Below are 24,517 nucleotides of genomic sequence, written 5' to 3'. Positions count from 1 at the left end.
CAGTGGCGACAGGCTTCGCTCAAGTATCTCTACAGTATCCAAATCCACATACACACCTGCAATGCTAACATTGGCTCGAGATGACTCTGGAAACAACAAAGCGTCGAGCAACACCAACATTTCGCATGTGTACGGTAGTATTGCACCAGCTGACGCAGCCGCTCGGAGCCGAAATCCCCCATTCAAACACTCCAGGCTAGGCGGGTGGTGGTTGCGGCAGCAGAGGCTCACCCTTACACTTTCAGATTCAAGGCGTTAATGAACATTCGCAATTGATCTGTACACCCAGGTCAAACTTAGATGCATTGTATGTCTGTGGACGATAGGAAAGTGATCGTGAGCTTTGATACTGTCCTCGTCTCCTTTCCTCAGGAGGTCTCTCCATCCCCACATGGCCCAACCGCGCAGGCGTCTCAGATCGCTGTCTCTCCGGTGCAGGACTAGCTACAAGCCCTGGCCCACCCGAGCTCGTGCTGGATTGCCGCAACCACATGCTATTAAGTCTCAGTAAAAACTTTGATGTTTCAAACAACAACATTTAGCGGCTCTGAGGCATCGCTGGGGCGATGCTCAGTATACTGAGACATGCAAGGCACCTTTGCACTCCCACCGTCAGAACATACATCGTCCCCTTGACGGACCTTGCCGGCTACACATTGAGCTCTAACATGGGCTTGACATGTTCCCGGTGAGCCTGCGCAATGGATCCCTAAGAGCGACACAAGCCGTTTCATGTAGGTCTCTGGCGCCAACCAATGGAGATGCTAGGAAGGCAGTGGCGTATCTTATTGGGTTTCTTGCAGCTCCCAATAGTGCCCGATGAGACCCAGCCTGCCTGATGCTTGTGCTGCCCTGCGTGCGTCGATTTATGTGTTGCCTTTGTCTACCTTTGTGGTTTGCACCAAATGAGGTTCTGTGGGTACAAAAACATCAAAATCAAATATGCTCCCTTCTTTCCACCAACTCAAACGTTTCCGGCTCAACGCGAGGCCTGTCGCTTGACTTCGACCAAGTCCAAGGGCAAGGCCAGGCGCCCTCATCACACTTTGCGAGAACCCTGTACCTGCACCCGGCACTTTGCTTCATCCAATTTCATTTGCCGCCACGAACTCCCACCCCTTGTGTTTTGACCGTCCCTGCTCAATTGCCATATCGATTAAATACTCTGGATGCTGTTGTCCTTCACATAGGCCACAGATACGCCACCCGGAAGCTAACGTCAAGTGTGACACGAAACGATGAGAAGGAATACCCACGAGCCAGACGACTTTATCGACCACCGTGACGGCCATGAATTCCTTCCAATCCCAGATAATGGGCGCTGGACAACCCTTCGGGAGCCTTTGTCAGTGAAACCAGAGGCTTGAGGTTCTCGACCTCCTTGCTTTTCATCAAGACACATCAACCGCCATTCCAAATCGTATTGGTCGTCTCGACCTTTGTGATAGCCTTGTTCCGCAGCGCTTTGCTTCGAGTGTCTCATTCCCGTTGGTATCTCTTGGCCATCTGGTATGGGGGCTGGATGTCTTGATGTTGCCGCATATAAGAATGCTTCATGATCCGGCGACTTCAACAACTTATTTCCTGTGAAGCAACGGATTTCCCACCATCTCCCTCAAGCTTTTCAAACCCTTGCTTGAAGCTGCCCTGGCTTGATTCACCACCACCAGTCGATCGACTTACTTATAACTCCTCCAATCCTCAACCTGCTCTAGCTTTTGGAGATCATCGTTGTTATCATCATCACCATGCAGTTCACCATATTTGTTCTCGCTTTGATCACTGCATCAGCTATTGCTGCACCTCTCAAAAACACTGATGGTTTGTCAATACCGTCTTGAACCATTCCCGTCTCGTATGTTGATGCCTCTAGGTTTGGTAGCCAGGAGTGTCCCTGCCGGTGGTGCAGGCTGGGGAGGTGATGACTTTAAGAGAAGTGTTCCTGCCGGCGGTGCAGGCTGGGGAGGTGATGACTTTAAGAGAAGTGTCCCTGCCGGCAGTGCAGGCTGGGGAGGTGATGACTTCAAGAGGAGTATGCCAGATGATGTCAAGACCTGAGTGGATGAAGACGCAATGACTGTCGCACATGATGCCGGAATTCTGGCTTGTCGATATAAGCCGACTCTTACAAGCAAGGGGTGGAGATTCGAAGATTGAATGATATATATGACTGCACCTGGAATTGAAGGTTGTGTTTCCGGAGGATCACCGACCATGCTGGCTCATGGCTGACGATTGGGTTTCGTTCCTTTTGTTTTCCGCAAAGGGGAATCTCGGGGACAAATACGCGTGATGCCGATGGTGTTGGTGTGATCATCGAGAGGTCTATTTGTTGAACGGGATACGGTGCGCACTACACGTCCAACCATAACGCTGTTTAAATCCAGATGCTTTGAGCTTCGGCGACGACATACCCTAGGTGTCCAGTGACAAGCTGTGCCGGGCGAGAACAGCCTGTTACAATCATTGGTTCTGAATCGGTCCTTGCATTTACATTTCTATCCAGAACGTTGACTGGTGCTTCTGGCACTGCAGCATCGGAGCCATCCAAGCTTATTGTCATCCATGAGTCTCGGATCGGGTTGGGAAAGATATCTGAGCTCCTTCGAGGTGTTGATTCCGGTGACTTGATTCGATTATTGAAGGATGGAGGGCCGCAGATGTCCCGCTGAGGTGCTTGATATGGCGAATCGTTCCCACTATCGGCGTCGCTGTTGATATCTTTATGGAGATCACGTACCGGTGGAAGTGAACCTAGTTCGAGGCTCTCTGGAGTCTTGTGATGCCAAGTATTCGGCTTAAAGTCCTTCGGCGGAGGTTGGGGCATTGTCGGGCTCTCGTTGAACCAGGATTGGAGTCTCAGCATGTTGTCCCGATTCCAATATTCCCTTCGGGCTAGACCCCTGCTGAAACGCCCCTGAGCCCAGCCCAAACAGTTCTCAATGGTCAGACTGATCAGTATCACCAGTGAACCGAGGGTCAGAGTCAGGATAATGGCGAGTAAGCTGAAAGACTGGTAGACGGTCGACGGAATCATCAGGTTTTTGCAAAACCACGCGTCGGGCTCTGTCTGAGGTCTGATGAGGAATTGTGGTTCTGGTGCAATCTGCCCAGTACCCCATTCGACAATTATCCGTTGGAGTTGTGCCATCGCAATAGAGTGCCAGTAGTTCAGTTCAAGTTGCCACTGATTGTTCGGCAGCTTTAAAGACAGCGTATGCGATTGAACTCCGTTTGAGTTCATGGCCAACAGTGGGGTGCTGGTCAGAGCAAGAAAATGAACAATCTGCCTCAAGCTCGAAGCCGTGACAGCGCGAAGCATGCGGTCAAAGGTGACATTTTGGTGGGCTGTGAGGGCAAAGTTGAAAGCATCAACGTGCTGCACTTGATCAAATCCCAAGAAGGGCGTACACTTCCCGCTGTTGGTACAAAATTTATGCTGTTCGGTGCACCCTAGTGTACTGATGGGACTGTCGCGAGAGTATTGCGACCGGACAAGTGGAAAATCACTCTCAACCAAGTGTAAGCGGTTTGCTAAGAACCATGGATCCTCAATTGCTTCGACGTATCTTCCTGTGTAGCTCAGAAAGAACAGGATGACATCCGCGGAATTGTTTTTGAGCTCAGGGAGCGGCTCAAAATCGCCTTGGCTAGGGCTCTGAGCCTCTGGAACTGGGCCGTAAGCCAGCGCAGCATACAATTGATACGCCACCGTCACCTTTGGAGTGTAATCCGTATAGAGCGATGCGAAATTTGAATATGAATATGTATAGTTCCCTTCCGCTGAAGATCCAAAATATGCGTAAGCGGGCTCGTCTGTGCTGTCATTTGAGCCATCCCAACCTGACATATACCCAGTGCTATTAAGTACTGCGCAAGTTGTGATCCTTTGATACGTCAGGCGGTCTTCGGGGTGAGCATTGATGCCGAGATCATCGTGTGAGTTGATTATTCCCGTGTCAAACACAATAGAGTCGGACTTATTGTGACACAGTTGAGGCTGGAAAGGACACTCGGAGGTGTAGTTCGAGAAAGCGAGGCTCGGCTTCTGAATGGTGTTGCAGGTTGACGCCATATAGTAAGGCGGCGTTGTCAGGTAGCATTTTTGAGCATACTCGAGACTGAGTTGAACATCATGTTCCTGCTTTATAATATACTGCACTGACAAGCTGAAATTCTCCGCGCTGGTGGGATTGACATTATGCGCTGCAGCGATCTCGTAGTAAGCCTCATCCCAGACTCCACACCGGTCGCTTCTTGAGAGCACCGATGGACCTGCATTCAAGAATGTGCTAGAGAAAGCTCCGGCAACCATGAAAATTATGGCGTGGATGAGAGCGAGTGATGCAATTTGAATAGAACGCGAAGATCCCTTCCTTTTGCCCCATCGATACGCCCAAACCAGGTTCAGGAGGAGCCGCATTGTTGCGAGATCTGTCGTCGCATTTCTCAGAATGAGTTGTTGCTGATTATGAAGCTCTCTGGAATCTTTTGGCTTCGGGAGGGCCTGTAATTGGTGAAGTGTAAACCGTATAATGGTCCAGAGCTGCCCGCCCGACAGCGTGATGAACAATGTCAGAGAGCTGGTCAGCAGCGCGGCATTTTTAGGACAGAGCGTGAGCGTAAGGCCTCGTATGCCGCCCTTTGTGAAGTTCGTCCAGAGTCCCTCGTGAACATAAGCGGCTGGATCCCATGCCTGTGCCATGTGATCTTCGTGATTTCCAAGTGGCCGGTGAGGTCAGGTTGGTGTTCGCAAAATTCCTCTATTTAGCTCTGGCAGATGAGAGTAAAGCAAGCAGCCACAGGATAGACCGACAACTCAAAGCTATCAGAAAGCCGGAGAGGCAGGCTCTCAAGGGTACTCTGTGGCCTTCGAAGAGCAGCGGACAAAGAATGAAACATGAACGACAGATCATCTTGGAAAATGCTCAGAGGTGTTATTGAAGGCTTACCGTCCAGAGCCTCATGCCAGGCGGAAGTTTTGGCCTCCACCGTCCCGAGACTGAGCGGGCCATTTATGGAAGATACATGTGGTCGAATCTGCGGACGCATACTCAGCCTGGTGTGGACGACGACGATGCTGGCGAATAAAGCCTTTCGCAAATTGAGAGAAATGGTAGAGTGCCTGAACCTATAACAGGAATAGAATCAGATCTTCCATATGGCAGTGTCCGAAGATAGTGGGTAGCCGCGCTGGACTTGACGTCCGTTACACATGGCATCTCGCCTGCTGTGGTTGGCGATTAATTTTGTCCCTGAACGATGCCGGTACCAGCCGGCGCTTGCAGAGGATGTTTCAAGGTCGGCCGAAAAGGTTAGCGCCTAATATGTCGGTCGAGGAGGTCAAGAGCCAAAATTGAACTTGAGGCCTAGTTACATGGTATCGAGCGGGGGTCAAGTCCTCAGTCTGAAGAGCGGTAGAAAATTATAGAAGTAGGAGAATAGTTGACGCGTTGTTGCTTTGTCCAAGTGCCTGTCTCGCAAACAAACAGAAAAGAAATCTTCTCCCCGAGCACTCAGCCTTGTGCTAAATGACACCTACCAATCAGGTCTCCGAGTCAAAGTGCCGGACACCTTAGGGGCTTTTAGAGGAGCCTCGCGACCTGTCCTATCGATCGGCTTCCATCCCCAGGACAATAGCGGAAGGAAGGACTGGCCGTCGAAGGAGGAAGGGGTTTGACATACAATAGATTATTTGATTTGTAGCTGTACGAAGCTTGCCTAGACGTTTGAAGTTCGTGACCAAACGCGCAAATTCATCTGACTATTACCGCCTAGGACGAGCCGGGCAGATTCTGTTGTTATCCTACATACATGTCTCGGCTTCCCATCCCAAGCATCCATCATTATTATTACCAAAGATATATCAGCTTGCCGTTTCATTGCCGATGACTGCCGCGGGGCCCACGTACCAGGGTCCACCGGAACCGTCTCTGTTGTACTGCTGGATGTCGTCACCGAACACCTGGAAGAGCACGATCAATAAAACACCCTTGCTCTCGGTCTGGACAGCGGTGTTACAGAGATGGGTGCAAGAAATCGCGGAAATGCTCTGCTGAGTGTCTGAGTCGTCGACGACGAAGTAATCTGTCGGACTGGTGATTGTGTCCTCTGGTGCAGTCCCGTTGGGACCTGCGAAAAGGATGTTGGAGCCTTGCACGGTCCCATCTACTCCTTGGTATACCAGATAATTCGTATAACTGAGAGTAGAAGATGGATGAACGTCGGTGATATTGACTCCTGGCGCCAGTGTCCACTTGCCGACCGGGTGTTCAGGTGTAGGTATGTTACTGGCACTGAAGTTGTTGTCTTTCCACCACATGTTGATGGTGTGGTTTTCATTAACGAAGAAAACATATTCAGCTGAAACACAGACACAAAATCAGCCCGAGGAGACTTTACGTACTACGTCAAAAACGGTGGTAGAGGGGTCGACCTACTCGTCCCTGATTCCCACGTCTGACACCCGACTCCAGCATGGCCGTCGAGGTTGTCCCATGCATGATCTGTAACTTCGGTCCATTGCGCAGAGCGGTTGGTCCAGTCAAACTGCCTGAAGCTCGAGTTCGTATCCGCGAACCATCTACAAGTGGTTAAAATCACCGGATAGGGAAGTAAAGACGACAGTGCACCTACAAATGCATCCCTGTCTGTGGCGCGCCCGCAGGGTCTGTCCCATTCAGGCCATCCGTGTAAGTATCAGTGGCATCACCATAAAAATTACCCCAATAACACACTTGCATCCCGATGGTATCGGCGTGGTTGACTTCCAGTTTGAGGTCATCGAGAGGCCCTGATGTCCATGTGGGAACATAGCCTGAAGAATTCGTTAGAATTCGTTGTCGCATTATGTAGTTCTCATCTATGTAGAATAGGTGCCACGTAGCAACAGTATCATTGACGTATGCCGCCGTCGCCAAGGGTGTCGCGTTTAGTGCCCGGGGAGCGCCTTGATTGACTTGATAGAGGGGGTTCCAGCTGGCTTCGCCGTCTGCTGGATCGCTTTTCTCGAATTGGATAGCACCAGTGAAGTCTTGATAAAACACAAAGATACTCGAATCCACGCCGGGATTTGCCGCGGCGATTGCAATTCCGGTGCCGTTGAATGCTCCGTCCTTGGACGCATAAAGTGGGCTCAACTGAGGCCCGATGGCGTACTGCGGGTTACCAGTAGGCTGTGGAATACTGCTCGTAGTAGCGGGTGTGGTAGGGACGATGCTGGAGGTGTGATTAGAGGGAGGAGGGGGGGTGGGCGATGTCGCAGGTGTAGGACTTGAATGATGCTTTTTCGTGCCAAATACAACTCCGCAAGGGACAGCAACTGCTATAGCAACAACGAGGATCAAAGCCAATATGATCCACAACCATCTTTTATAGAATGGCTTGTCCTTGGACGCTCGGTCAGAGTGGGCTAGGCTGGACTCCGTGGGCGGAATGGTAGAAGGACCCTCGGAATAGGGTGGATAGTATGCAACGGGCTCAAGATATCTCTCTTTCTCGACTGGTGAATCGGCTCGCTCAGGAGCTGGAGACACATATTCCGAATATGTACCTGCGGTGGCGGGCGATTGTGATTGCGAACTGAGGGAATGAAGTCCAAGCGTGGGCGACGTGCGGTCTGAGGCAAGTTGAGTGTCGGACAGTGGTGGTGATGCGGAGGGAGCATGCTGGCCAGGGCCCGAGGCATAAGGCTGATAGTGGTCGAGATCCGCCGTCCCCAGAGTGTGGAAATCTGCCTGGTGAGGCCCGACGTGTTGAAACCCGGGGTTCGCAGGCGGGTTGGACATGTTGAGGTGACAGGGTCAACGTTCCAAAGAATCGTCAAGGCCACAGATCTCAAACGCGATCCTGGAGGATGAGTTCCTGCGGAGGACTGAATATGTGGGAGAGACTAGATAAGGACCAGCTTCGAGCTTCATGGCCAAACCCCTCAATACGTGGCTTGTCGGTCTGAGGGATCCAGCCCGTGTGTTGCGCAAGCTGTGGCGGCGAGCTGAGGTCAACCTGTAGGCGAGGTCAATTAGTACGAATGAGGCGATATCTCGCTAAACCGGTCAGCCTCATAGGCAGCACGATCTGGGAAGAGGGGAATGATACGAGAGAGGAAGCTTCGAGCCAATCCCGGTGATGAATGTATTCTGCATGCTGTCTTATTCAGCAAGCGAATGGCCCAGAACTTCAGAAAGAAGCCTGTCGGTTCCATCAACTGTAGCCGCTGGCATTGTCTTCCGACTGTAAGCTCTTGCCACCTGCTGCACTTGCAGCTTAGCTCTTTCCAGCCTTACTTCCTGCAACGAGGAGGACGGGATGTCGTGAGGGCTGGACCTGGTGCTGTTTACCAAGCTCGTTGTTGCTACCATGTTCGACCACCTCGTGCCAGCACACAATGCACGAAGTGCTCACCCTGAAGCAGTCCTCTGCCAGGTGTCGGAACGAAGGACCTCTAGAAGCGCGGGAAGGGACATACCTTGGGTGGTTGAGAGGGAATGAGGCTGAGGTGGAGCGACCTCGACTGCAACTTGCGTCCGACTAATGCACGGGTCCTGTTTGGGCAAATGAGGGGAAAGTTGCACACCAGACACAGAAGAGCAGCTGGGCGCTAATCATGATGCATGACAATTACTGTAGCTGTACCTGATGCCTCTGTTCCCAGCGACGCAGCGTGGTTGACACGGTCAAGTATGGCCCAAGAGATGCCAAGTCCACGCCTGGAGAAATGCTGTTCCGGATATTGCTCCACACCTGTACGTTGAATCCCAGGCTGACGCTCTCCCACCTATAAATGAGTGAGTTGCAGGTTTCATTCAATTGGAACGCTGGATCTTACCTGACCTGTACCTCGACTGCATTTGTAGAACAATAATTGAAGTGATAAGGAAAAAAGGCTGGTGCAGGCACTCATTACGGCACGGAGTCCTTGATAGGGGACTTCCATCCCCGAGTAACGGAGTGGATGCCGAGAGTCTTATCAATTTACTGTCTATGACCAATTTGCCTCCAGACCAGCCTCTCTTACTTGTCAGTGACGGCCTCGCATCATCTCCCGCTGGTAGTAAAGGGAAAGAGTAAGGGGAAAAGAAGGTCTTCCCTGTGGCAGTGTAGCCGTGCAACCTCGCACTCAGTGACTAGCAGCCCAGTAGTCGGCCGAGCACCATTGACGACGTCGTCAACAACTCGCTGAGAAAGGTGCCGTGAAGAAGTCACATGCAGACTCCACAAAGGAAAAGATTTGGGGAGTGATGAAGAAGTGGACACGGTCAGTGGGATGCACTCTATGGGGGACCTGTGGAGGGAAGCTAGCCTATCTAGATTCTACACATAGCTAACCTCTGTGCCAATCTATCATGGTGTTTCTTTTCGAAGCTGTGTATATAATTCGATGTATTCGACGTGTTTCCCTTCCTCCGTGCAGCTCACTGGGGTGACGCAAGCGAGGCAAGGCACACCACGGCCCCAAGTAATCACTTACGCGCTCCTGGAACTCTGATGCGGGAGTCTAGAGTTTGGCACTCGGTCGCCACTTGACGTATGAATGGTCGGCGCTGTCTGGCACCAGATGATCCACGTCTGAGGTGTTGACCAGCCCTCCATGGACTTGAGAGAGATTTTGGATTCCAATCAGCTTCATGGCACTTTCCATCTCGTTCCGGAGGACTGCGAAGCCATTAGCAAGGAAAGAAGATTGGGGGAAGGGAGCAGAAAAGCTAGTAGTGTCTGCATCCCGAAGCAACGTACTCTCCACAAGATGCGCCACGCCTTCTGTGCCATAGTTCAGCGCATAGAGAAAGGTTCGGCCGATGCCCACGGCCTTTGCTCCCAAGCAGAGCGCCTTGAGGATGTCGCCGCCCCTCCGGAAGCCGCCGTCGACGTAGACCTCCATCTTGTCAAAAATCTCCGGGCAGCAGCGGTGCATCTCCAGCAGCAAGAGGATCGAAGGCGGCGAGTAGTCCAGGTTGCGGCCGCCGTGGTTGCTCAGCAGGATGCCGTCAACATGGTGGGCCATGGCGCGTTTTGCGTCCTCGGCACAACCGATGCCTTTGAGGATGATGGGCAGGTCGGTTTTGCTCCGGATCCAGGCGATGTCGTCCCACTTCAAGCTCTGGTCGATATAGCTGCCCATGGTGCGCGTCAATCCGCCGCCCTTCTTGTCCGCCTTGGCCTGCTCGCCGGTGACGGGGTTGACAATGACATCGTCGACCACCAGGCGCTCGTCCGACTCGCGCTTCCCCCGGCCCGCCGCGTCCACGGTCACGAAAACGGCCTTCAACCCCATCGACCGGGCCTTGGACAGCAGGTCGGCCGACTTTTGTCTCTGTTTGTTCATGTAGAGCTGCAGGAAGAAGGGATAGCCTGGCGCTTGAGCGACAACTTCATCGATGGGATAGCTCGCACTGGTGGAGATCTACGACAACCAATCAGCTTTATACGAGCGACTACAAGCAACCATGTGTTGGAAAAGAAGGAGGACTGGGAATAGATCGACCGTTCCTTTCGACGCAGCTGAGACTCACAATCTCGAGGATTCCTGCCGCCTTGGCCGCCCGAGCCAGTCCCTTCTCGGCGTGCGGCGAGATCAATTTGGCCAGCCCCGTGGGACAGATGAACAGCGGAAGCGTCATGGGGATTCCCAGCATGCTCCCCGAAGTGTCGACCACCTCGACATCCCTCAGGACGCGCGGCCGGAACCAGATACGCTTGAGCATGGCCTCGTTGGCATCTCGGGTCCAACAATCAGTGTCGGCGGTCGAGTAGAAGGTGTAGGCTTTCTTGGGTGCTGAGGCCGCTGCGGCAGCATCAAAGTCGTAACTGAAGAAGGCAAAGTTGAGGTCAACTGTAAACATTCCCAGAACGCGCGATGGAAAGAGAAAAGAGGGGGTCCGGAGAGCATAGGTACCTGTTCAAAATAGAGTCCAACGGCGGTTTTGCAGAAGTCGACAGGGACTTTGCGACCTGATTTTGCCTCTGCGCTTGAGCCTGATTCCACTTTTCCGAGATGGAGGATCGGTCCAGCATTCCCACGCAGCAATCCGGGGAGAGACTGTCGCGGAGTATCGAGAGGGAGTGGATTTCGGAGAACGCCTCGGTCGCGTCTTTCGCGGCATACTTGTAGATTACTGGAAGTGAGGAACAGATATCGTCAGTGGCTGGTCCGGGCTGAGAGGAATATCCAGCAATCAAAGGGGGTAACCCCTACAGGATGCACCGCCTGGGTGCTCGGGGGCAAACTTGGACACGTCCCACACTTGGTCCTCGATTACTAGCCAACAGGAGTCGGGCGTGTTGTGCGCCAAAATCTGATCGACCGACACGAGTTTCGTCGTCTGTGCCATTTTTCCGTCGTCGTCGTCGTCTACCGTGACCCCCGCACCGAAGGGAAGGACGACCGTGGCACACAGAGCTAGCAGAATAGATGCAAGTAATAGCGAGGCCTCCCAAGGGAGACAATGATCTGGGTTTTCCTCCTCTCCTTTCTTTGACTCCGACAGCGACTCTCGAGAGTTCTCAATGCGTTTGCTTTTTTTTCTCGCGAGGACTTCCGTCGGAGCCTCGGGCCTCCAATGCGGCTATCAGCGTTCCCCGCCGTCGGCTGGTGAGGCTGGGAAGTCTTGGGGCTGCCATGGGGAGAAAGGCGAGCTGTGGGGATGGCGTAAAGGGAGTCAACGAGTCGTGTAAGTCTCGGGCGTTTTCCGTCCGTCAAGCTAACAAGAGATAATGCTCCAATGCTCCATAATATCATGTCGGGTACACACATACAGACAGAGGCTTCATGGCGTCGCGCAGTTAGCCGGGCACGACCTCTCAATCTGGATAATTTCTATCGGATTCCAACTTCAATTCATCATTGGATAGTCACTTAATTCTAGTGCCGCAAGAAGTTCACATTTCGCTGCCTCCTCCCCTGCTCCTGAGAAACCCGAAAGAGTAAGTTGGTTGGCGTTGGCGACTCTTTGTTCATCTGGTGCTGACAGATTTTGTCTGTTCCTCCTGCTGCGAGACACATTGTGGCTCAATGGAGAAACGCGATGTATTCTACTAGACCCTGGGGGGCCGTCTAACTATATACCTTCAAGTAATTTACGAAGAGCTACTAGCATATTGTTGTGCAGTGGATTTAATTGATCAGCAGGACATGGATATCTTGATCAAGTAGGCTCAAGCAGAAAACAAGGATCAGCATCATGACGACCATAATGTATGTACAGGGTATGCTTCAATAGAGCTTGTTTCACTGTTGTGTAGGATAATTGGGCCTTGGTGAGTACATTATGCTTGTTTCATTCCATGCCCAAACAGAAATTGGGAGGGAGTTCTCGTGTAAATAGATCCGATTCAATCGTCAGCAATCGTGCTCGATCCTCCGCCCTCAATTTCACTCAACACCCTCGTGCCCAGAACGTTGCCTTGGGCATCCTGATAGATGGCGGCGATCGAGCTGAAGCCATTGAACGGCGAATACGAATATTCCAACTCCTTCGCGTTTTCGCCGTTAAAGAGGACCGCCCGCTCGTGCCCGGTAAACGCCATGTCGTGCCAGTACGATCCGACCACCTGAGACGAGTAGACGGATCCATCGTTGTGGAGTTTCTGGTCCACAATATTTCCGGCCTGGTCGAGGATGCGATTGGTGTGCGTGTTGCCACTGTAGTCGTTGACCGAGTAGAGGATCCCTTCGTCAAGAAGCACCGACCGTGCAGACAGGCCGCTTGTGGATGAAGAGGCGCTGCTACTGCTCGTGCTGCTGCCGCCGAGAGCAGTGCCGACCAGGGAGCCGACGTCGGACCCCAGCGTGGCGATTATTGGGTTGAGGTCGATTGAGTTGAGCGTGTCGTTGATCATGAGCACCAGATTCTCCAGCCGTGCCTCGAGTTCGACCTTTGCGGTGACATTCTGAATGTTCAGCACCACAGCGTTGATGCTTAGGTCGACACCAGCGTTGAACTGAAGGAGGGACAGCACTTGGGCGTCAATATTGATCTTCGCCGACAGGTTCTTCACCGTGATGTCGATCTCGCCAACCGAGACGCTCGCATTGAGATAGACGTCAGGCGGCGTGCTGGCGTCTGTCACGGCGCCGTCCGACGTATCGGTTTCCTCAGTCTCGTAGACCGCCGAATCAGTGTCGTTACCGGTCACACTGAGCGAGTAGCCGGTATAGCCATCGCTGGAGGAGACCGTCTGGGACACACCAAATTGAACAAGTGCCAGCAGTAACGAGCACAAAAGTATAGGGATCATGACAGATTGAAAGATGTAGGTCTTGAGAGGAGCTTCATCAAGGGGAGCAAAGAAGACACGCTGAGAGAAGTCGAGTTGAACGACACGACACTCTCTCCTTCAAGACTGGCACAGTTTACAAGAACTATACCCGGTACTTTTGCAATGCTGCAGAACCGCAATTGGCCTCCTTTTCTTTTTCTTCTCGAACCAAAATTCAATTTCCAGACTCATCAGTCTCGAACCCTTAACCAAAGGCCCCTTTCGGCACATCTCATTTGGCATTTCAAGAGACTCGGTTCGCGCAACAAGGGAAAAACCCTGTTTTCGCACGGCACCGTGCCAGGGGCAACCATGGGCGTACCCACACCTGCAATCTCGGCAGATCAGCCCTATACCGCAATGGACCGTTGAAACATGGGGAGGTGTGCAGAAAACCGGTTGGAGAAGGATCCATCTCCAGGGGATCGGCGCAGATCATCTACACGCGTGAAACACCATGGCGTTCCCACCAGGGAGCGAATAAATTTCCTGCACATGGGAAATCTCGCGGTTTAGCGACGCTGGTCGAGAAATTGGCCATGGCTGACCTGGTGGGATTTTCCTACAGGAGGAGGGGAGGAGAAAAGAGCTTGTCGGCCGATGATCATCATATAGAGTGCCGGATGGACGTCGATCGATTCCTATATCTTTCTCTTCCCACCGTCGTGGGTGAAAACACATAATGATGGCGCACTCAATAGTATCCCAGCTGCTGCTCACGTTCCTTTCCTTCTTCCTGCTGCACCAGCAGACTCTGGCGCAAACGTCCACCTCGTCAACGCCTGGAGGAAGCAGCAGCTCAACATCATCAGCGTCCAATTCGGCAACGCTGACCCCGACGCCAGCCTCGTCTTCCTCCACGCCTCCAGATGTCTACCTGAATGTCCCGACACTTTCCGTTGGTCGCATTGAACTCGACGTCGACGATCTGCGGGCAGATATCAACCTGAATGCGCAGGTGGCAAACTTAGTCACGTTGAATGCTGGCGTCGCGCTGTCCATCCAAGAAGTCAACCTCACCATTTCAGATGTGGATGCTGAGCTGGAACTGATTGTCCGTCTGGGGCACCTCGTCGACATCGTCAACCGGGTATTCGAATCACTGGACCTCAACCCTCTCTTGATCTCGGCCATCAATAACGTCACCTCGTTGCTTGAACCCATTGTCGGGGCCGTTGATGGGCTCCTCGGCTCTATCACCCAGGGAGGAACAACCCTATCATTCCTGATCGACAACCTGGGAAACATCGTCCAGGAGGTCGGCGGCGTGAGCACCATCGTCGGCAACTATCTGCAGAACATGACCGACACGGGCGTCAGCCAGACACTGTCTGGCGGTCTGATTGAGAAGACGTATTCATATGCGCCGCTCAATGCTTTGGTCGACATTGTCTTCAACGCCGCCGGCCAAGTTGTCCAGGCGACCGTCGAGAAGCAGACCGGGAGCTCCTCGACAAGTTCGACGTCCGCGTCAAGTCCCACCACACCGGCTCCATCGTCATCCACCACCAGCTAGCAATCACAGAGCGCCGGTCAGGAGACAACACCGTCGACCAAGGCGACAATAGCAACCCGGAAACCGTCACTCCCGAAACCAACAAAGCGGCCAGGGCCGGGTGGACACTAGTTTCTGGTTGTCGGGCGATAATTTGCAGGGGATGGATGGATGCAAGCAATGTCGCTGGCTGCTCAGAATTTGGCTACGTCCCTGGGAAGATATATACCTTTAAAAGCCCCTTCACGATGCAAGCACTGGGGATAATAGTGCATTCTGGGGACGAGTTTGACGATGAAGGGGGGCAAAATGTTGGCTCATTCAGTAGCCTTGGTTCTTACATGCGCTCACCCAGGGCTCTTTGGACCTGTCTGCGTTTTATGGAACGCGGAAGAAAACCTTTCTAGTATCAAGAATGTGTATCTGTGTTCATTCTGCATACTCTGCTCCCTGATGCCAGACAACACAATCCATAAATTAGCAGGAGGGTTCTTCCCACTACTGAAGCAGCACAGGGGTTTTTACACCTCAACCCCGGCCTCTTTGCCCATTTTTCTATTGTATCTTTCTCCCATCCATGCAGGCGTTGACAAAGCTTGCCGGTCTCGTTAGCTCTCAGAGGGTCTGTTATATCCTACACAACCTAGCTCTGCGGGAGGAAGAACATATGCGGACGGGTAGGAGGAACGCCTTCAGACGACAACGGCGTGAAAACCGAGACATCATGATAAACACTTCTTATTTCGCCATCTTGTGCCACCTTTCGCTGAGATTTATGTCGATCTGTACCCCCGTATTTCGCCAAAGTTCCTCCATCCAGCTGGTCGTACCGTTCAGAAGGAGCCGCAGAGGCAACCGACCCGCCATGAATTGAAAAGGTTGTCAGGCGGTCCTAGGGCAGTGGAGCATGATAATTATGGTTAAGTTGTAATGCGTATCTGCACCGTAACCATCCAGCTCAAAAGGACCGGCCTGGCCATCAAAACACGACCTTTTCATCGACAAACTCCATCATCATCTCCCGAAATGGAAACGAAGAGCCTAGCGGCTCAGGAAAGCCAGTCGAAAACCCTCTCGGCATGCCACTGGGCCCTGGAAGATCTCCCCTCCAGCTACAGTATTCGTCAAACGTCCTGGCGATATACAGAAACCGGCGGCCGTAGCGTGCGAAGGCAGCCGCGGACCGCGAAATGTTCCGGTTGGGCAGGCCCTGGAACATGTACCTGCGTTGGTCGCGGTAAGGGTGGCCGCCCCGGTGGTACGAGACCCAGAAAGTGGCGTTCCGCCGGTCGACGTCGTCAGGGTGAACCGGCATGATATTCACCCTCACGGAACATCGGAATTTGAATGAAGAGGGGTTTCACGAAGTATTTTGCGTGGTGGTTTCTCATGTGGGCGACGACTTGGTTGTGGAAGGATGTTGTTTTCCTCCCTCGGAAAGATATTTTTATACCGGGTTAGGGAACATCTCTGGATGCGACCAAGGTGAAAGGACTCCATAGTAGTTCCGCGTGGAGAGACAGGTATTTATACCTCCTGGATCCATCATGTTTGTTTGCTCTCGCCACATCAAAACGCTGTGGATGTCCACCACCACGGGCTATTGTTTACACCCGCAAACTTAGGTGTTGCAGCTGGCGGTCCCGGATGGAGAGTGTACATGCATGTCATCGCGGTCGATTTCGAGGGTTTGTATAATTTGGAAAGTCTATATGTTGTTTGCGTGTCCTGGGGAAAGTAACCATTCCATGGAATATTCTCGGTTGATGTGAGGAGAACGTGATGAGGCCCAGCAACTCGGGGGTTCGGCGTTGAAATGCATTCCGAGAACCCTCTGCAGAGTGCTGGTGGAAATTGTACGAGCACGGCTGTTGTGCTCTGAACCCTTGCAGAACCCCTTCTCCGCAAAAGGCTGACAATGCGTCAGCTGCAGGATAAGTCAGACACAGGGAGGAGTTCGTACACCATTCTCCACGATCCGCCTCGGTTGTAACTCGTGGCGATGCCTTTCCCCACATATAGTCTGACGTGTAATCGACGCTTCAAACTGGACTAATCGCACCCGAGTTTAAGTGCCGATATATAAGTTTGATATGTTGTCAAAGGTTAGTCTCGGCTAGCATCTTGGAGTCGGTCTCTCAGCAGAGTCAGAATAGAAAAACCATACATAGGCCAGGCGTACCGTCCAGCGACCTTAATTAACAAAACCAACCGACTCATGCTGATACTGGCACTTCATTGCCCCAATGGCACCGAGTTATGACCTAGACAAACTCCCCGGCGCCTTGCCTTCGCAGTTGGTCTCGGAGCATGTCGACATAGACTCCATCCAACAGTCGGCTCAACAAGTCTTAGAGAATCTGGATGTAACTGGCCTGCACAGCACGGCGCTATGGAGAGACTGGCTCGCTCTGACGGGTCAGATTCGAACATTCTATAGTTCCGAAAAGATCTCAGTGGTGTGGAACACGCAAGTCAAGTCTCAAAATGTCACCGACGTCAGAACAAAGCGGGGACGTATCACCAAACCCGTTCCAACGAGCTCCTGGGTCGATATCCCCTTCACCTTCAGTACGAAACCAGAGAGCGGCCTCATCGGTAACTGTACTGGCACTGCCTCGCTGATCCCAGACGAAGGCGGGAATTGGAAAATCTGGATGCTTGTAACGATTCTGGAAAACTTTACTGATCACGGGCACCCTGATGTTCCTCGGGCGACCAGTAACTCGCTTGCCAATGGTACCACCAACGACGTCGATCACCACGCAGAGAGGCAAGATGGCCAATATCATTTTGATGTCGTGGTAATCGGGGCAGGCCAATGCGGACTGGCCATCGGGGGCCGACTGGGTGCTCTTGGGTTAAACTATGTGCTTCTCGAAAAGCGACCTGCAGTGGGGAAGAACTGGACTCAACGGTACGAGTCAGTGAGGCAACATACCGTCCGAGAGTATAACAATCTTCCCTTTGAGCGCACATGGAAGCCCAACGACCCATTATTGCTCCCTGGCAAGATCGTGGCAGAAGGCTTCGAGAACTATGTCAGAAAGTACAACATCAACCTGTGGACAAGTGCGGATACCGCCGGGGCGGCTTGGAACCCGGAGGATCGGATTTGGACAATAGACGTCACCGTCAATGGGGACGACAAGCGGAAGCTCGTTTGCCGACATCTGGTTGTTGCTACTGGTGCTGGTGTGAGCGTCGACAACGACCCCAAATATCCGGGAACCGAGCAATACCAGGGGATTCTCGTGCATTCGGGAGCGTACAAGCACAGCCGCGACTGGGCAGCCAAGGACGGTATCGTCATTGGGTCTGGCACCACAGCGCATGACATTGCTGAAGACATGTATCGGGCAGGTCTGCGTTCTGTCACCATGATCCAGCGTAATAAGACTGCCATTTACCCAATCGAGTGGATCGTGAAGGGACAGCAGGGTAACGACGCGCACAAGATAGAACTCTTGCAGATCCGCCGGCTAACAACTCTCCAGGTTTGTACAATAACAATATCCCCACTGCCGATGCAGATGCTTTGGTCGCCTGTCGCCCTAACAAGATATTGCGTGACATTCTGAAGGTCATCCACGAGGCTGCCGCAAGTCAGGAGCAAGGGCGCTTCGATGATCTGGAGCGGGCTGGATTTCAGGTTGATCGGAAGACTCCATTGATGGACAACATCCTGTCGCGCTACGGAGGATATTATATTGACATTGGCGCATCTTCCCACATCGTGAGGGGAGAGATCAAGGTCAAGTCTGGTGTGCCAATCACGACCTTCACTCCGACAGGCCTGAAATTCAAAGATGGAAGCGAGCTCCATGGAGACGTGGTCGTGATTGCCACAGGACAAGACCACGACTACCGAAATCAGGTCGCAGAGATTGTGGGGAAGGACTTCGCGTCGAAATTGAGCGACTTTTGGGGACTCGATGAGGAAGGGGAAGTTCGGAACGTCATGAAGCCAGCAGGTAAGTCGGCCTCACAAGAAGTCAGTCCTCGCCACATCACACTGACCACAAGATAGCTCCCGGATTGTGGATGTTCGGAGGCACTGCCGCTCAAGCACGTTGGTGGTCTCGGTTTGTAGCACTTTCCATCCAATCTGACGTGATAGGAAAGCCACTTGAAGGTGTGAGGATGGCTGGGTAGCTCTTATAGCGTGTTCTCGGTTCCCAAAAGAACCGACACAAGCTATATCCATACTTGAGTCAGTTTCGTGCTATCTTGATGTCAATGAAATAGGCGTTCAAACTCTCGTCTGAATCAGCCAATTGAGAGAACGATCAAGTGGTTGCCCGGGAGACCGAGTGCGGGTCGATGAGCTTGGCAAAGGGAGAAGGGGGGAAGCATACCTCGTACTAGCCGCACGATGGAATCTAGACAATGTTGGGACTCCCGGGGCTCCCGGAGAATTCTGAACCTAACTAACCATCACGAGGATGTTCGGCGCATCGCGTACCCACACGGCCTCTTCCTGGGACGATCTCAGCCTGCAGCATGTCGCGAGAACCTCCCATACCTGGCCTTGATGCTGTCGGCCGCCCCTTCACGGCGCCGAGAGGAGTGGTGGGATCAAGCTTCCTCAACACTTGGCCTCCCTCCGGTCAACAGCAAGGCGGCCCAACACAGGGCCACGCGATACCTCAAGGATCTCTGAGACAACAAGGTGACCGAACACAAGGCTTCAGGCTAACCCCACAAGTGGCAACAGAACACTATAGGATAGATCCAGGATTTGCACCAATGATGAGTCCTCCAGCACAAGGCCAGTCAATATATCAAGGATATACCAGACAACAGGGTTACCCAACACAAGCCTTCAGGCTAAGCCCGCATGTCGCAACAGAACACCACGGTACACCTCTTCCAGCACTTGCATCACAGCAGAGTACCGCGTCCCAAGTCTTTCCATCAAGCGTACCGTGTTCCTTGCCATCCGGTAGCGCCGCGCAGAGATATTCTGCGCAACACGCCAGTATCAATGGAGGACCTTTACCACAGGGTTATGGAATGCTTCAACAACCCTTATCGCAACGCAACGGCACAGCTCTACCAAATTCCAACTGCCCACACCAAGGCTTCCCGTCGCACAACAGTCATCGAGCGTTGCTAGATCAGCGCTTTAGAGACATGGCTCAGCATTTGGAGTTAATGCAGCGCACAGCGGTTTGCAACCCAGCTGAGAATTCTCGATTACCTTTGCAACCTTTCGCACAACAGCAAGACAGCACACGTGGATGGGTGCCTTCTGGACGAACACGTGGGACTATACCGGCAGTTCTACCTGTACAGGGAAACATTCCACCAGTTGTACTGAAACTCCCTAATCCATTATACCTGGAAGCTCGGACGCAAGGGCCAAAAAACCAAACCCCAGGGTTTCAACCGCAACTAGACGGTCAAGCTCAATGGGTTCCACCACATCAACCGAATGACACTTCTGGGGGGTTTTCGCCTCCCGAACAGAACGATTCAGCTCAAGTTGGTGCGCTTTCACAACGACAAACCATACAACTAGGAGACACAGCACCTCGAGAAATCAGCACAGTTTCAGCTCCCGCGTCACAAATTCCACTCCCAATTGATGAATCTACGCAGCCCCATCCAGCTGAGTCTTTGGGGATAACCGAATCATTCCCAGCGCAACAAAGTACCACAGCTCAGTCCTGCGACTCGAGTGAAGAGGTTCCAGAACAGGAAAATGCGGCAATTCAACAAAGTAACAAAGCTCAGCTCTCCGGCTCAACTGAGGAGGTTCCAGAACAGCAGAACATGGCAATTCAACTGCCCCCACCAGACGACACGTCTCTGTCAATGTTCCAAACTCTTATGAAGGGCTTCGATTTACTAGCCAAAGGAGATCCAGGGTCACGAATCTGCAAAGCTCCACCCCCTAAACCTGGCTCGAAACTGCTATTGCAGCAACACAAGAAGCTACTAGCAAAGAAGAGGAGAGCTCCAAGAACTTCAAAAAGAGCTCCGCCACATGACAGCACAGCTCAACCCCCTACGCCGCTCGAACAGCCACCACCAAGGCGAAGCAGCGGGACGCAACCTTCTGGGTCGGGCGGAGGGATCCTAGCCCAACAGACTAACACAGATCAAGTCCCTGAGTCGATCGGAGAAGCTCGCGGAGTGTCCTTACGAAATGATAGCACAGCAGGAGCCACTCTCCCCAATAGTGCGGCTCGGGATGCTCTCAATCAGCAGCATATCAGCGCACAGACAACCATATTGAATGAGGAAGCACGAACGGTCCCGCCACTGCAAAACAACTGGGCACAAATCCGTCCACTTAAGCAAGAAGCCCGCGCAGTTCCACCACCACAAAATGGCACAGTGGAAGCCTCAATACCATATCAAGAAGCTCGAACAGTTTCACCGCCACAAAACGGGAAGGCGCGAGACCCGACACCGCACCAAACAGCTCCAACAGTCCCGCCATCACGATATCCCGCAGATCCGGTCATCAGATCAATCTCCAGCTCACTTCCACCAAATAGGACATCTGGGCCGAGTAAGAGAGCCCTCGTCAGACAGAATATTAGAGTCGGAATCCCATCAGGAGAGATTATTGATCTCACGACACCAAGTCCCAGTAAAGAACCCCCGCCCAGACAGAATACTCAAGGCCAACCCCCTGAGCTAGATGCAGCAATCTCCCCAAAGATCCTCTCGTCTGCGATGTTTGGTCCAAGCGGGGAAGCCCCTGTCGAGCAGAATCCCACAGTCCAACCTGCTGAGCAGGCTACCGTAGCCTGGACCATAGAGATAGATGCAAAGACGCCACCAGAGATTTCCGAGACTCTGGAGTTTAGTCCAAGCAGGAGCGCCCTGAGCAAGCCGGATCCTATGTTCACAGCTAGAGAGCGAGATACGGAGAACTCCCCAGACATTGCCTCGCCTAGGCCATCCAGGAGGGGCGAAAAGGACCCATTCGAACAGGATACCAGAGAGCTAGGTACCCAGATACCTCCAGCTAGGCAGCCAGAAGCAGAGGCGCCCACAGAGATTGCCTCGCATCAGCCATCTAGTTCAAGTGAAAGTGTCTCTGTCGAACAGGGTCCTACATTTAGAGTGCTAGACGCGGAGACTCGGCCAGATGATATCTCGACTCAGCCATTTACTCAAAGCATCAAAGTCGCTTACGAGACATCCCCAACCGTTGCCCCATCGCCGTCGCCCATTTCTTTAAAGATTGCCTCCCAAGGATCGAATCTAACAACCTCAACCTTCAGATCCAGCGGAGGTACACTGCGACGGTCGGACTCGCAGGTGCCCAATGAAGGCATAGCTCTCCGCGCCTTCTTCGCTTGGTTTGTCACCTGTTCGCGTCGGCCGGAGACCGTGACGAGTTACCTCGAAGAACTCCCTTCTCTTCTCTTCAATGCGTCTAGGAACCCTCCTGTTCTTGACTCTATCGTTCGTGCTCTGTCGATGACACTCTATGGTATTTTCCGCCAATCTCAGTCCGCCGTTAGTCGCGGAAAGTCGATCTACGAGTCATCACGCAACATGCTATCGCAGCTCATCTCAGATGCAAAAGACGACAAGGTATCGAGTGACGAGCTGATTGTCTCGCTCTTGCTGTCTGAATTCTGCGAGGTAAGTTGCAAGCGTCTTTCCGACTTCACGACCTTGGTGGGAATACAGATGCTCTACAGAGTCCGATCCAAGCAATCAGTTACACCCGTGTTCTCGCATTTGGTCATTTGGCTGATGAATTTTCATGATATTACAGTTTTCCATCTGTCTCCATGAACGACGTCTTTTCAGTACCACTCTAATGAGAGACTTACAAGGCTTCCTCAAATCGCGAGGCAGAGGATCTTTCCTGGATGTCATATCCAGTCGCATTCTCTCTGCAACAAGACATCAAATCGTATGTATGCCGCAGCTGTATAAGTCTTACTCCCTATGACTAACGTTCCTACGCCAGGCCTGTACTTGCGTCGAAAATGCGCAATCCGCATCCAGAATCTTGGGGGCACACGTTTTGATCACCGAAAATGATGCTGGATCCATCTTGACTCGAGAAGCCATTCGCGTTTCGGACTTCCTCGCCGCGCTAAAAGGTGATCAGACTCTCGGTGAAAAGGGACCATGGTGGGCTACTCTGCAGAGAGGCCTTGCCATAGAGGGCAGCTTGAGTCACTGGCCTCACATTGTTCCGTCTTCCTGGAAACCTAATCTCCTGGAGAATTCAATCTGGTCCGAAGACTTTGTCTATGGCGGCAAGGCACACACCTACTACGACATCCAAGTGGCATCAGTGTGGAACTGCTACCGACGCATTCACATTGTGCTGCTCGACGCCATCATGAACCTCGCATCCTCAACCACGGAGCTCGGAGGCGCAGATTGCCAGAGAATCAAAGCCAGAGCAATAAAAGCGATGCGAGAATTGGCGATTGATATCTGCGCCTCAGTCCCCTTTCATGTCGGTACGTGGGAAGCCTCGATACCCGCCAGCGAGATCCAGTATCCCTCAATTGGAAACCATGACGCCGACCTGATCCATCGACAAAATGCGTATTCTTGCGGTTGGTATCTGCTGCTGCTCCCGCTTTCGAGGCTCCTGTTGGTGAAGGATCTTCCTGCCGGGCAGGCAGAATGGATTGCACGGCAATACTCTCGGATCTGTGCCATTGGAGATGAACAATACCACCTCCCGGCGCAGAGTTTCGAAAGACTCCCACCAGAGTCCTTGCCTTCATTTGCTTATTCACATGCGATCAACCTCCGAAACCTGGTGTAAGTTGACTTTTGGTGATCCTCCCGAGAATAATTTTTAACTGGTCCACGCTTTCAGACTTGTCGATCCCCTGAACTGGGATTCGAGCGAACGAGAGGAATCCGTGGATCTCGGTAGTACTGGTCCTCGTGAACCCGCCACGCTGTCCTTGGATTCGCGATCGAATTCTGTACTGACGCAGACACCTGCACCAGAAGTCCTGCCGCTGAAGCGGCGAAGAGAACGAGACACGGAAGAGGATGACGGTTATTTTGACGCTGATGACGATGACGGAGGAGGAGAGAGCGACAATCACCTGGTGTGCTGGGAGCGCTGCTGCCACGGCCGGAAATTCGCGACTATTGCCAGTCTCCAACAGCATCGCAGGGAGCAGCCGGGCGAAGCGAAAATATGGGACTGTGAACACTGTGGAATCAGCTTCACCGAGCGCACGGCGTGGGAGGAGCACGATGAATTGAGATTATGTCGGCGTAAACGCATGCGACGGACGAGAGGGCAGCGATCCAGGTCCCGCGACAACGAAGGCCAGGCAGCTGGAATTCATCACATGGAGACTTGAAGGAGCATCCAACTATCGCTCACAAGCCGGCTTGTTTACACTTTTCATGACCCTGAGGCTGTCGACTGGCGATATTCGTCGACGAGCAATTTACTGAGCGCAACGAACTATGACCTTTGACGATCTGCGAAGAAATATAACGACAACAACTACATGCGAGATATGCACTATCTAATTTTTTTTGATTTCAGCGGTCAGTTGGGAAGGACTCGAGCGCGGTCTGATCTCCTGTCTGGTCCGGATGCATTGATGGTTTTAGCATGGAATAGGACAAAATGATTGAGCGCGGCAACATCAGTTTTAGAGAGGGACTCACATTTGAACATCGGCGACACTGGCGCGTTCATATACCATTGTATATGATTGATTGTATTGGAGGCTCATAAAATGGTAAAATTGAATGAGGAGAGAAGGAAGTCTGAGACATCCACCGACTGTTTCTCTG

General features: G+C 52.5%; 9 protein-coding genes across 9 annotated transcripts; 4 read left to right on the top strand and 5 right to left on the bottom strand.

Annotated features, from left to right (window-relative positions):
* Positions 1-1,748: 1,748 nt before the first annotated feature.
* On the top strand, positions 1,749-2,058 carry AYL99_03768 (hypothetical protein; the record flags this gene model as incomplete). Its single annotated transcript, XM_018835282.1, has 2 exons — positions 1,749-1,821; positions 1,874-2,058. The coding sequence occupies 2 exons, from the start codon at positions 1,749-1,751 to the stop codon at positions 2,056-2,058; spliced, it is 258 nt and encodes an 85-aa protein (XP_018694932.1).
* A 319-nt stretch (positions 2,059-2,377) lies between these two features.
* On the bottom strand, positions 2,378-4,705 carry AYL99_03767 (hypothetical protein; the record flags this gene model as incomplete). The annotated part of the gene is made up of 1 exon (XM_018835281.1): positions 2,378-4,705. One exon carries the CDS (start codon positions 4,703-4,705, stop codon positions 2,378-2,380), a length of 2,328 nt encoding a protein of 775 aa, XP_018694931.1.
* A 1,161-nt stretch (positions 4,706-5,866) lies between these two features.
* AYL99_03766 (hypothetical protein) lies at positions 5,867-7,787 on the bottom strand (the record flags this gene model as incomplete). Its single annotated transcript, XM_018835280.1, has 3 exons — positions 5,867-6,363; positions 6,441-6,583; positions 6,637-7,787. 3 exons carry the CDS (start codon positions 7,785-7,787, stop codon positions 5,867-5,869), a joined length of 1,791 nt encoding a protein of 596 aa, XP_018694930.1.
* Positions 7,788-9,496: 1,709 nt separating this feature from the next.
* AYL99_03765 (hypothetical protein) lies at positions 9,497-11,330 on the bottom strand (the record flags this gene model as incomplete). The annotated part of the gene is made up of 5 exons (XM_018835279.1): positions 9,497-9,654; positions 9,736-10,402; positions 10,512-10,806; positions 10,895-11,114; positions 11,195-11,330. 5 exons carry the CDS (start codon positions 11,328-11,330, stop codon positions 9,497-9,499), a joined length of 1,476 nt encoding a protein of 491 aa, XP_018694929.1.
* A 1,000-nt stretch (positions 11,331-12,330) lies between these two features.
* On the bottom strand, positions 12,331-13,236 carry AYL99_03764 (hypothetical protein; the record flags this gene model as incomplete). Its single annotated transcript, XM_018835278.1, has 1 exon — positions 12,331-13,236. The coding sequence occupies one exon, from the start codon at positions 13,234-13,236 to the stop codon at positions 12,331-12,333; it is 906 nt and encodes a 301-aa protein (XP_018694928.1).
* Positions 13,237-13,942: 706 nt separating this feature from the next.
* On the top strand, positions 13,943-14,773 carry AYL99_03763 (hypothetical protein; the record flags this gene model as incomplete). Its single annotated transcript, XM_018835277.1, has 1 exon — positions 13,943-14,773. One exon carries the CDS (start codon positions 13,943-13,945, stop codon positions 14,771-14,773), a length of 831 nt encoding a protein of 276 aa, XP_018694927.1.
* Positions 14,774-15,731: 958 nt separating this feature from the next.
* On the bottom strand, positions 15,732-16,067 carry AYL99_03762 (hypothetical protein; the record flags this gene model as incomplete). Its single annotated transcript, XM_018835276.1, has 1 exon — positions 15,732-16,067. One exon carries the CDS (start codon positions 16,065-16,067, stop codon positions 15,732-15,734), a length of 336 nt encoding a protein of 111 aa, XP_018694926.1.
* Positions 16,068-16,998: 931 nt separating this feature from the next.
* On the top strand, positions 16,999-18,885 carry AYL99_03761 (hypothetical protein; the record flags this gene model as incomplete). The annotated part of the gene is made up of 4 exons (XM_018835275.1): positions 16,999-18,193; positions 18,250-18,726; positions 18,783-18,824; positions 18,878-18,885. The coding sequence occupies 4 exons, from the start codon at positions 16,999-17,001 to the stop codon at positions 18,883-18,885; spliced, it is 1,722 nt and encodes a 573-aa protein (XP_018694925.1).
* Positions 18,886-20,530: 1,645 nt separating this feature from the next.
* On the top strand, positions 20,531-24,072 carry AYL99_03760 (hypothetical protein; the record flags this gene model as incomplete). The annotated part of the gene is made up of 3 exons (XM_018835274.1): positions 20,531-22,363; positions 22,698-23,512; positions 23,571-24,072. 3 exons carry the CDS (start codon positions 20,531-20,533, stop codon positions 24,070-24,072), a joined length of 3,150 nt encoding a protein of 1,049 aa, XP_018694924.1.
* Between the last annotated feature and the right edge of the window lie 445 nt (positions 24,073-24,517).

Source organism: Fonsecaea erecta, assembly GCF_001651985.1.
Source record: "Fonsecaea erecta strain CBS 125763 chromosome Unknown Scaff3, whole genome shotgun sequence".
In the NCBI taxonomy this organism is placed as follows: Eukaryota; Fungi; Ascomycota; class Eurotiomycetes; order Chaetothyriales; family Herpotrichiellaceae; genus Fonsecaea; species Fonsecaea erecta.
The sequence above is the reverse complement of the archived record's forward strand: the minus strand, read 5'-3'. Positions and strand labels throughout refer to the sequence as shown.